The sequence below is a fragment of the Pteronotus mesoamericanus genome, unplaced genomic scaffold, assembly GCF_021234165.1.
Source record: "Pteronotus mesoamericanus isolate MK-2021 breed Mesoamerican mustached bat unplaced genomic scaffold, CSHL_Meso_final contig_317, whole genome shotgun sequence".
Classification (NCBI taxonomy): domain Eukaryota; kingdom Metazoa; phylum Chordata; class Mammalia; order Chiroptera; family Mormoopidae; genus Pteronotus; species Pteronotus mesoamericanus.
The window spans coordinates 906,508-918,582 of record NW_026555133.1 but is presented as its reverse complement, the minus strand read 5'-3'; the positions used below and the strand labels follow the sequence as shown (position 1 = coordinate 918,582).

The 12,075-nt window shown below is 45.3% G+C and overlaps 1 protein-coding gene across 1 annotated transcript; it reads left to right on the top strand.

Moving 5' to 3' along the window:
- Positions 1 to 307: 307 nt before the first annotated feature.
- LOC129072250 (40S ribosomal protein SA-like) lies at positions 308 to 2,602 on the top strand. The gene is made up of 2 exons (XM_054575667.1): positions 308 to 317; positions 1,866 to 2,602. The coding sequence occupies exons 1-2, from the start codon at positions 308 to 310 to the stop codon at positions 2,519 to 2,521; spliced, it is 666 nt and encodes a 221-aa protein (XP_054431642.1). The 3' UTR covers positions 2,522 to 2,602.
- Positions 2,603 to 12,075: the final 9,473 nt, after the last annotated feature.

Here is a 12,075-nt window from a genome sequence, read left to right as displayed (position 1 = left end):
GGGGGGAAGGCATGACTGTGCGTTGTTGAATGTCCCAAAGGGACTCCGAAACCCGACAGCAATGTTCACTACCCAAAACCTACACAACCCTTGAACAAATAGTTCCCTTCCCCTTTCCCAAACTCTGCCACCAAAAGCCATAACTTGTAAGGGCAGCAGGCAAAGAACCTACAAGAGAGAGACCCTGGCAAAGGGACGTTGTTTCGGTAACAGCATCTGGCCCCCTCCCCAAACGGGTCTAATATTCGGTAACATTCTGGGTACAAAGACAGCAGGAACCCTTCCTATACAAAAAGGCAAGTGGACTATGAGTGCAGGTATAAAGGCCAAAATCAACCCGGGAAGACAAGTGTAAAAGACTCTGTGGGCCTCATGAGGAGACTGCAACAGGGAGTCATAGCACAGGCAAGGTGGTGACTGATATCCTGTATGGAAGGTCAAACTGTGCCTGTGAAGGAGCAGCTGCAGGGTGGGGTGGTGTCTCATGGTTTTCACAGCCCATGTGCAGACATTTTCTTGCACCTGGCGGGAACTAAGGCTAACCCCGTTCCGCACCCAGGTTATCCTTTCACGGGTGTCTTCAAGCAGGGGGCACCCTTGTGGCTTTTGACTGCCAGACCCGTGCCCGCAATTTAGTGGCTGACCTTCCATCAGGGAACATGGAGTCACCAAAACAGAATAAATGGCAATGGAAAGGGGCAGCCCTGTGAGGCAGGAGATAGGAAGGAGGAAACTCCAGAGGTGCCCCAGGGCTAAGATAAAGAATATGAATAAAGGGCGGAGACCCTGTTGTAAGACTGGTAGTTTCTGCTTCAGGAAAAGCACTGAATCCTAGTGAATCAGGAATGCACCTGTGCAGAAGATGCTACCTGACCCTGCTTCATTATAATAACATTATAATAAATTAGTATTGTGGGACCCCCCCCTTCCCAGTAGCCAATCAAGGAAATCATGGAAGACCACATGAGCAGTAACTTTAAAATAATATAACTACTTGTACATGCACAATAAAAGCCCGCCAAAACTAGCCAGGAGAGACCCACCCTAAAAGAATAAAAGCGCTCTCACCTCTGAGGTCAGGGCTGTTAGGCTCTGTTCACCTCTGCTCATATCTGCTCTGCTCTGCTCAGGGTTGGCCAGTTCCCATGTTCTGTGTAGCTAAATAAATTTGCTTTCTCTGGCTTTCTGTTATAAACTCTGTGTGTTCGGTTCAATTTTTTGTCTGCAATCAGCAAGAACCTGGTTAGCTGTGCCCACCTGTGACAGTTTTTGGCGAGCCAGCCAGGGGTTGACGCCGGAGTGGTAAGCACCCTTTGCTGCCCTGGTACCTAGGTATCACAGGTGGGCACAGGTAACCAGGTTCTTGGTGACTGCGGACAAAAAATTGAGACAAACACACAATTTATAGCAGAAAGTGAGAAAAAGCCTATTTATTAAGCCACACGGAACATGGGAGCCAGCCGATGCTGAGCTGAGCAGAGAGGAGCAGAGTCTAGCAGCAGCAGCAGTAGCCCTGAACTCAGGGGCTTTTATTCCTTAGGGTGGGTTTTCCCATGATTTCCTTGATCGGCTACTGGGAAAGGGGTCCCACAACGCTAATTTATTATAATATTATTATAATGAAGCAGGGTCAGGTAGCATCTTCTGCGCAGTGCATTCCTGATTCACTAGGATTCAGTGCTTTTCCAGAAAGCAGGAACTACCAGTCTTAGAACAGGGTCTCCGCCCTTTATTGATGTTTTTTATCTTAGCCTTGAGGCACTTCTGGAGTTTCCTCCTTCCTGACTATCTCCTGCCTCAAGTATGTGGGGCGGTGCTCCAACCAACTGAACCACACCAGCCAGGGCTGAAAGTCATTTTAAAAGAAAGAATTAACACGGGCCAGCGAGCTGTGCTGAAGTTTGCTGCTGCCACCGGAGCCACTCCCATTGCCGGCCGCTTCACTCCTGGCACCTTCACTAACCAGATCCAGGCGGCCTTCCGGGAGCCGAGACTTCTGGTGGTTACTGACCCCAGGGCTGACCACCAGCCTCTCACCGAAGCGTCCTATGTTAACCTGCCTACCATTGCTCTGTGTAACACAGACTCTCCTCTGCGCTATGTGGACATTGCCATCCCTTGCAACAACAAGGGGGCTCACTCAGTGGGTCTGATGTGGTGGATGCTGGCCCGGGAAGTTCTGTGCATGCGCGGCACCATCTCCCGTGAACACCCATGGGAGGTCATGCCTGATCTCTACTTCTACAGAGGCCCTGAAGAGATTGAGAAGGAGGAGCAGGCAGCTGCTGAAAAGGTTGTGACCAAGGAGGAATTTCAGGGCGAATGGACGGCTCCGGCTCCTGAGTTCACTGCGGCGCAGCCTGAGGTCGCTGACTGGTCTGAAGGCGTGCAGGTGCCCTCTGTGCCTATTCAGCAGTTTCCTACTGAAGACTGGAGCGCTCAGCCTGCCACTGAAGACTGGTCTGCAGCCCCCACTGCGCAGGCCACTGAATGGGTAGGAACAACCACTGAGTGGTCTTAAGCTGGTCTTCCACAGACTCTTCTAACAGAATGGAAATAAGGCTGGTGGAAAATAAACAGTTTCTAAAAAAATAAAAAATAAAAGAAAGAATTTATTAGGCCATTGCTACCAAAAAAAAAAAAGAAGGGCAGTCTTGGGGCATGGAGTCTAAAACAATTTCGTTCATGAAGTAAGGGGGAGAAAGATGTAAGCCACTCTGAAAGAGTTTACATTAGCTATAGACAAAGAGGGCAGGGGAAGCTGAAGCAGGGCTGGCTCTGGGGCAGGCTCCGCAGCGGCCCAGTCAGTAACTCTCATGTGTAAATAAGAAGTGGAGGCTCCTGGGATTCACCAGCAGCTGACTATTACCTCTCTTTAGATAATCTCAGAAATAAGCACCTAGAAATTAATTTAAAAATTCCAACATACACTAAGGAATATGAGCAGTCTTTTGTTTAGTTTACACTACAGAAATATTGATTTGTTGTTTCACTTGTTTAATCATTCATTGGTTGATTCCTCTTTGTGCCTTGATGGAGGATCAAACCTGCAACATTGAAATATCCGGAAGACACTCGAACTAACTGAGCAGGGCTCCTTGTCATTATGCATTGACTACATCTTCTTTATTCATTCATCCATGGATGGATACTTAAGGTGTTTCCATATCTTGGCTCATCTAAATAATGCTGCAATGAACATAGGGGTGTGTATATATTTTTTGGAATTAATGTGAAAAGGTGAGTACAATACAGTAAGTGTGAGAGAGAGATGACATTCACATAATTTTTATTACAGAATATTGTTATAGTTCTATTTTATTATTTGTTATTGTTAATCTCCTACTGTGCCTAATTTATAGGAAAAAAAATGGTATACAGGAGGGTGCAAAAGTAGGTTAAATTATTAGCTATCATTACCTAAAAGATAAGTCATAAGTAAGGATACAAAGTAATAGCAATAAGAAGAAGAAGAAGGAGCACTGGCCAAGTAGCTCAGTTGGTTACAACATCCTCCCAATATGCTAAGTTTGTGGGTTCGATGCCCGATCAGGGCACATACAAGAATCAACCAATGAATGCATGAATAAATGGAACAACAAATCAATGTTTCTTTTTCTTTCTCTCTCTCCCTCTCTCCCTTCCTCTCTCTAAGAATCAATAAATTAAAAAACATTTTTAATAATAAGATAAATAATATAAAGAAATAATACAATAATTAATAAACAAATAATAATACAAGAATAAACTCTGTCTCATGTACTCACAACTATAAACCTACTCTCTCCCACGCCCGTAATATAGGGCTCAGTACTGCCTGTGATTTCAGGCATCCATAGGTGGCTCTTGGAACAAATGCCATATCCCCAGGGGTAAGTGGGGGACTGCTGTACATGGGAGAGACCCAGGAAAACTGAGTAGCTCTTCAAAATGGCCAAAGCCATTGCCTTAAATGCCATCTTCAGCTAAAGACAAAAGATGTTGGGGATGGAGAGTCAATAATGGGAGGGTTAGCAGGAAAGGCACAGGAAACAAGTGTAGGTTGTTGAGCAGTTTTAAGTCCTGGCCTTCTCCATTGATAAGAGTTTCTAGAGACTAAATCATTATTTGAGGTACAGAGAGGGAGACCCCCTTACAGGTGGAGATTTCCCTTATATAACGTATGTAAATGTCTTCTGCAAAGAGACTTCCTCAGTTTGCAGAGCTTCTCCCAGATCTGCTGTTTCTTTAAAATAACCAACTTAACAGTGATCCTTATGCAAAAGAGACACATTTGGGGGTGGCAAATTCTGCTCCCCTTTAGTATCTTTGTGGGAATCCAGGAGGCCAGGAGCATACTGGAGAAGTTCCAGCACTCTTTTAAAGCAAAAAAATCCAAGAATAAATGCATTAAAAAGATACAAACAGTTTTACTGTCCCCTCCACACCCCCATGCCTCCCCCCCCCCACGCCTCCCCCACTCACCCCTTCCACCCCTGTGTGTGATTTTTCCAGAGGAAGGGATTGGGTGTCTGGCTTCCTCAGCTGTGCAGGACTTGGCCAAGAGACCCAGTGCTTTCTCACCCCACCCAGAACACTTAAGTGATTAGCGGTGATGAGAGGTGGAGAGAAACTGGGAGCACAGCAATCAGGACTCAGAAGTCATCACTTGCTTCAAGGACCTCGTCAGGAAGCCGGCCTCGAGCCCCTTGGGTTGTGAAAACATGCTGGACATCGCTGATCATCAGTACAATGTAAATCAAAACTACGATGAAACACATTTATGCCTGTTAGGATGGTTGTTATCAAAAAGTTCAAAGACAATGGGTGCTGACACTGCTGGCAGGGAATGTAAATTGTTGCAGCCACAAGGGAAAACAGTGTGGAGGTTCCACAACAAATGAAAAATAAAACTGTTACCGGACGGGGGCGTGGCCGTGAGCGGGTCTGCGCAGGGCCGGCGCAGTGTGTGGGTTCTTTGTGTAGGAAAGGTTTTGCTACATGAGTCCAGGTGACTATGAGGGTATGCTTCTTAAAGCTGGGGACAATGAAACAAGAAAGGGCCTAGCATAAAAGGAGCAGCAGGAGAGCCTAGGCTGGGCTGCATTAGCTCACTGGGAAGTCAGAGGAGAGGGGACCTCGGGGACAGGGGCGGGGGTCAGCCTGAGACCAGTTGCCTCTGCCTATTGCTCCCCTGAATGCAAGTCTCCTGGGATCCTTAAGTTTAGGAGATGCACACCTGTTGGGGAAGAGGAGGGGGCTGCTCCCCAGAGGGAGAGCACTCCTGCACCTGGGTCCTTTGTCTTCAGGCTTTTTTTCAAAGATTTTATTTATTTATTTTTAGAGAAAGGAAGAGAAAGAAACATCAATGTGTGGTTGCCTCTCGAGTGCCCCCTACTGGGGACCTGGCCCGCAACCCCGCATGTGCCCTGACTGGGAATCGAACCGGCAACCCTTTCGCAGACCAGCGCTCAATCTACCGAGCCACACCAGCCTGGGCTGTCTTGAGGCTTTTCTCTCTCTCTTGCAGGTGGGAACCTTAGGGGAGGTCTCAGGGGAGGCTTTCAGCAGAATATCCATCAGTTTTCCACCTGTGCTCTTCCAGCGTGGTGGTCTCCACTGATTGGTCACTGACAGGGTAGGGTGCCTTTAGTCACTGCATTTGGTCCTGGCGTCACCCACCTGGTTTTGCTGCTTTTCTGGTCCTGGAGCTAAAATACAACTGAGGCCTGGATGTTACCTCGAGGGAGGTGACCTTCTATCTCTGGCTGTAAGTTGCTCAGCCAGCTTGTTCAGCTCTCTGTCTCAGTTTCCCTGTTCCACTTGCCAAGCAACTTTCCTAGCTTTATTCCTTCCTGTCTCAAAACTACCATATGATCCAGCAGTTCCACTTCTGGGTATATATCCAAAGGAAATAAAATCACTCTCTGGAAGAGACATCTGCAACATTATTAATAATAGCCAAGATACAGAAACTGTGGTAGGCAGTTAGACTGGAGCAGAACAAGGACAATAGGCCAGATTCAGAAGGTCACAAGGGCAGAAAGCCCTCTAGCAATGAGCAAAAATAGGAAAACAAGTACCTTGCCCTAAGGGTGACCTCCCCCACCCCCCCACCCTCCCAAGCCTATCACTCATTATCCCTTTAGAGTCCCTGACCTTTCATATCGCTGGTCAGGTGGTTGGGACCCTCCCTCGGCATGTCAAGCAAAAGACCCCCTTGGAGGAGGAACAAAGGGCCAAAGGGTGGCCTCAGGCCACTTCCATGCAGGCACTGGCAGGACGACTCTCTTAAGCATTAACTCCTGAGGTAACACCGAGGCCTCAGATGTGTTTCAGCTCCAGGCCCAGAAAAACAGCAAAACCAGACAAGAGACCTCAGGGCCGACCTGAGGGCCAGGTGCAGTGAGTAATGACTCCCTGCCCTGGTGTCCACCAATCGGTGGAGACCACCACCCTGAAAGAACAGACCGGAAAAGCTGATATACTGAGGTCTTCCCCTGGGGCTTCCGCTGAAATCCCCACCCTTAAAAGCCCTTAGGACAGAGGACCCAGCACACTCCTCCTCCTGGGAGTGAGCCTGCTCTTTTCTCCTCCCCGTTATTTCCCCCAGATGCTTGACCTCTGCCCTTCTATCTCCCAAGCTCCAAGGGCCTTTCTTTTGCCTCTGTAATTTGTTTTCTGTGTCAACGTAAGAAACATTTGAACTTGTAGAGAATTTTTGGTGAGTTTATTTGAGCCAAATTGACAGTTTCTAGGAAGCAATATCTTGACAGATTGAGAAATGCTCTGGAGAAAGGCCGCTCAGCGCCTAATTTAATACACTATAATCAAAGGAGGAGCCAAAAGGGCGTCCCATGAAGTCCATTGTGATAGGTTAGAGGGGCATGAGAAGGCAAGGTGGGGACACCTCTGGGATTGGATAAAAGGTAAAATGCTAGACACAGATCTCTTTTACATAGGTGGGTCAGGGATAGTTAAGTCAACATTTCACATGATAACAATCATAATGTGGGCATTTGTGGTCTCAGTTTACACCCAAGGGGTTGGGGGGAAAAGGGAAGTTACTTTGACATTCCAAAGGTATGTTATCATAGATGCAAAAAGACAATAGGCTTAGTTAAGGTAAAGACTGACCTTTGTTACGGAAAATACTGGCCTAGGACATGACTGCGCACCAAGAACTGCTCTTAGTTACTAAGTTTTAATTTTAGACCACCTTTTGTGGTTGGTCTCTGAGCTTGTAAGACTGCCTCTCAGGCCTCCCCTGAGCTTGTCAGGTTAATATGTGACCCCTTTTCTTCCACACCTGAAACCATTTCTTCTACAGGTCACTTATTCTATTTCTGTGACTTTCTTTCTTTCTTTTCTTTTTTTAAGATTTTATTTATTTTTAGAGAGAGGGGAGGGGAGGGAGAAAGAGAGGGAGAGAAACATCAATCTGTGGTTGCCTCTCACAGGCCCCGCACTGGGGACCTGGCCCGCAACCCAGGCATGTGCCCTACACTGGGAATCAACTGGCGACCCCTTGCTTCACAGTCTGGTGCTCAATCCACTGAGCCACACTAGCCAGGGCTATTTCTGTGACTTTCTAAATGAATTTTCTTTTATAGTTTGAGTCTTGGATCTGAATTCTTTCCTAGCCAGAACTCAAGTACTGAGGTTGCTGAACCAACGTGTGGTCTGACCCCACTGGTCTAACACCTGGTGCTATTCTCACCACCTCCTCCAACAAGACAACCTAAGTGTCCATCAATGGGTGAATGGATAAAGAAAATGTCATATACACACACACATACAGTGGAATATTATTTGGTCTTAAAGAAGAAAAACCTGCCATTTGCAACGACATGGATGAACCTGGAGGGCGTTATGCTAACTGAAACGTACCAGACACAGAAAGACAACATTGTATGATCTCACTTTTATGTGGAGTCTAAAAAATGTGAACTCTCTGAAAGAGAATAGAATGGTGGTTGTCAGAGGCTGGGGGGTAGGTGAAATGAGGAAATATTGGTCAAGAGGTACACATTTTCAGTAATAAGATGAGACCTACTGTACATTGTGGTAAGTTAATAATGCATACTTAAAATTTGCCAAGAGAACAGCTGTTCTCACCACACACATATGGAAATGTTAACTATGTGAGTGACAGATATGCTAATTAGCTTTGTCATAGTGATCATTTCACAATATATACATATGTCAAATTATCATGTCGTATACCTTAAATATATGTGAGTGGAAAAGAAGGGGTTGATGGGGGGACTAAAGAGTTGGAAAATTTTAGTTTAAGGTAATAGTTAATAAGCCTGGGAGTTAATGCATGGAAAAAGCTGTTGTTTCAGGAACTGCAGGCGCGGCTCCCCCGACTCCAGGAGGCCACAGCGATTGACCTTTGTGCTCCAGAAGAAAGGTCTCCAGAAGAGACCATAAGCAATCAAGGTGGCATCCGAGCCGTTGTGTTACGGGCATCCCCCGCCCAGGACACAGGTAAAAAAAAAAATCGCCCAGGACGCAGGCCGCAAGCCACAGATAAAGAAACAAGGATGTTAGGGAAATTGCCTGACTGCAGCTTTTATCTGATTAACCTCTTTCCTGAATCCCAAATCCCTTACCTACACTTTTCTGTCTTATAAAAAGGTTAGCTTGAAAGGAAATGTAAGATGGTCTGTTAGGGTACAAATCTACCGTCTTCTCAGATTGCTGGCCATCTGAATAAAGCACCCATAAAGCTTCAATCTCTGTCTCTGCTTATTGAGAAGGTGACAGGCAGCACAAATGCCAGCTTTTCCAGTGTCAGGGTCACATACCAAACCTGACAAGCACAGGGGAGGCCTGCTTGTGAGCCCGACAAACTCAAAGACCTAAAGTAACCACGCAGGACGGTCTGAAACTAAAACTGACTGAACGGGAGCCTCGGTGGGTAGTCCCGTCCTAGGGGCACCTTCCCTGGCAAAGGGCAGTCTTTGCCATACCTGGGCCTGTCTATTGTCTTTCTGCATCTATGGTGACACACTTTGGGAATGTCAGGGTGATTTCCTTTCTCCAGACCCCTCAGGGCACAACCCCTGCTCCAGGGCAGAGACCATAAAACCCCTCATTGTTATCATTACCTTAATTGTTGACTGTTAACTATCCCGTACCCATCACTGTAAAAGAAGTCTGTGTCTCCCCATTTTGTTTTACCCAGTCCCAGAGGTTTCCCCGCTTTGCTTTGCTTTGCTTTGCTTTGCTTTCGCGGCTGCCTAACCTGCCACCAATGGATTTCATGCAAGAGTGGCCAACCCGCGGCCCAGGACAGCTATGAATGCAGCCCAACGCGAAATCGTAAATTTACTTAAAACATTATGAGATTGTTTTGTTTTTGTTAGCATTTGTGTATTTAATGTGCGGCCCAAGATAACTCTTCTTTCAGCACGGCTCAGAGAGCCAAAAGGTTGGACACCGCAGACTGTAACCCCTTTTGCCTCCTCCGTTGATGGTAATGTATAAAATAAGGTGCAAAACTGCCATTCTCCGGAGAATTTTCTCAATCCGTTGAGATTTTGCTTCCTGGCAGTTGTCATCGGTTTGGCTGTAATAAAGTCATTAAAAAAATTCTCTACTGGTTTGAACATTTCTTACATAGACATACAATTTGTATTTGTCAATCATACTTCAGTAAAGCTGGGGAGTGAGAAGGCAAGATTCAGAGCAGTGGCCGCCGCATGTTCGGCTGCCGGGGCACGCGCGCTGGGTGAGGAGCACAGAGGCAGGTGTGGAAGGAAAGGGGCCCCATATTAACCTGACAAGCTCGGGGAGGCCTGGTGGTGGCCTTACAAACCCAGAGGCCTAAAGCAAGCGCAAAGGATGGTCCAAAATCACTGTATTTTGCCATGTATAATGTGCACCAATGTTTTTGGTCCAAACTTTCAGGAAAAAATTTTTTTTTAAATTTTTTCATTCAGTTATTTATATATTTATATTCAGAAACAAAACCGATTGTTGTATTCCAGGGTATTATTTTGCATACAGATATTGTTATTGCTTTCTAGAGTTACACTTTTAACACATAAGCATAAATAAAAGAATTAAACACATTTATATAGATACAGAATTAGTACTGCCCATGTATAATGTGCATTCTTATTTTTCTCTCAAAAATTTGGGCAAAAAAGTGCACATTATACACAGTAAAATACAGTTAAAACCTTTCTAAACCAAAAGCAGGTCCGAGCAGGTAGTGATCTCCTAGGCTGGTCTTTTTCCCTAACAAAGGTCAATCTTTACCTTCCCTGAGCCTGTCTGCTGTCATTTTGCATCTATTATAACATACCTTTGGAATGCCGAGTAACTTCCCTTCTTCTGAACCTCTTGGGTACAACCACAGCACCAGAGGGAGACCACAAACCCCTCATTGTTAGTTACCATGTTAATAGTTGACTGTTCGCTCTCCTTACTCCCCTGTGTAAGAGGTATGTGTCTGTCATTTCACCTCTTATTCAGTCCCAGAGCTCCCCGCACCCAGTTTTGCTTTCTCCCACCTCCCTGATGCACCGCCAATGGCTTTAATGTCCCCGCTATGTCTCCTCCTTTGATCATAATGAATAAAATAAGTCGCTAAACTGCCATTCTCCACAGCATTATCCCGATTCATTGAAGTTTTGCTCCCTGGCAATTGTCATCAGTTTGCTCAAGTAAACTCACAAAAATTCTCTACAGGTTTGAGTGTTTCTTACATTGCCATAGATAGAAGTCTTTAGTTTTTGGTTTGGGTGGCGAGTTGATGAATATTTTAAAAATAAAACAAAATAAAGCCATGCATAAAACAACAATAGAAAGGTGTCATGAACCAAGAAATACAAATAATGCAATTTCATACATCTCCACTTAATGTCTAAAAATAAGTTTTAAAAATGTAATTCATTAACTTAAGAATAAAGTAGGAAAACCAAATGATCATATCAGTAAATTCAGTAAGGGCATTTGATGCATATCAATATTCATTCCCGATATCTTTTTTTTTAAACTTAAGCTGCTGACAAAAATCTTATCAACTAGAATAGAAGGATACTTCCTTAATCTGATAAGGAGAGCCTACCAAAAATATATAGGAAACATTATTCTTTATGGTGAACCATTCAGACAGTGCATTAAGGATGAAGAAACATCCCTTTTAAGATCTGTAATGATCTTAAGACTGGGACATCCGTCACCACCTCCATTCATCTTGTCCAAGAAAGGAAGTGTGATTATACCCCTTAAGGACTCTTACTTTGGACTACGTAACAGACACAACAGAACACAAGACTCACTTAAATTTTAAATGCTTTAGCGTCTTGAAAGTTCCCCCAAAATACTCTATTTGTGAACCACATGAAATGTGGATATTCAGCATCTCAGTGCAATTTGTCGAAAACACTGTTCTTTCCTTTGTTTGTTTATTTATTTAATTTTGAGAGGACATTTATAAAGCCAGGACAGTGAAACAAGGAAGGGCTTAGGCTAGAAGCAGCGGGAAAGAGCCCAGGCCGGTCTGCCTGCTTCGGCTCTAGAAATGTCCTGGGAAAGAAGTGAGACAGGGAGGAGCTGCTGTCAGCTCACTGGAGAGTCAGAGAGAAGAGGGCCTTGGGGACAGGTTCGGGGGTAGCCCAGGATGAGCTGCTGTTGCCCATTGTCCCCCTGGTTGCAAGTCTCTTGGGGTCCCTGAGAGTTTAGGAGATGCTCGCCTATGGGGGAAGAAAAGGGGAGAGGGAAAGGCAGAGATGTGTTCCTGGGACAGAGAGAGCACCTCTTTCCCCTGTTTAATTGACTTGGTACCATTGCCAAAAATTTGTTGACCAGAGGTCCAGACAGGTAGCTAAGGTGGTTTTGTCCCAATACATCGAGGTTGTAGGTTTGACCCCCATTCAGGGCACATGCAAGAAGCAACTAATGAATGCATAAATAAGCGGAACAAGAAATCGATGTCTCTCTCTCTCTCTTCCCCCCCCCCTCCTTCCTCTCTTTCTTGTCAATGTAATAAATATCCAAACCCATAAGAATTTTTAAGGGTTTATTTGAGCCAAACTGATGACAATTGCTGGGAAGCAAAACCTCAAAAGTTTGAGGAAA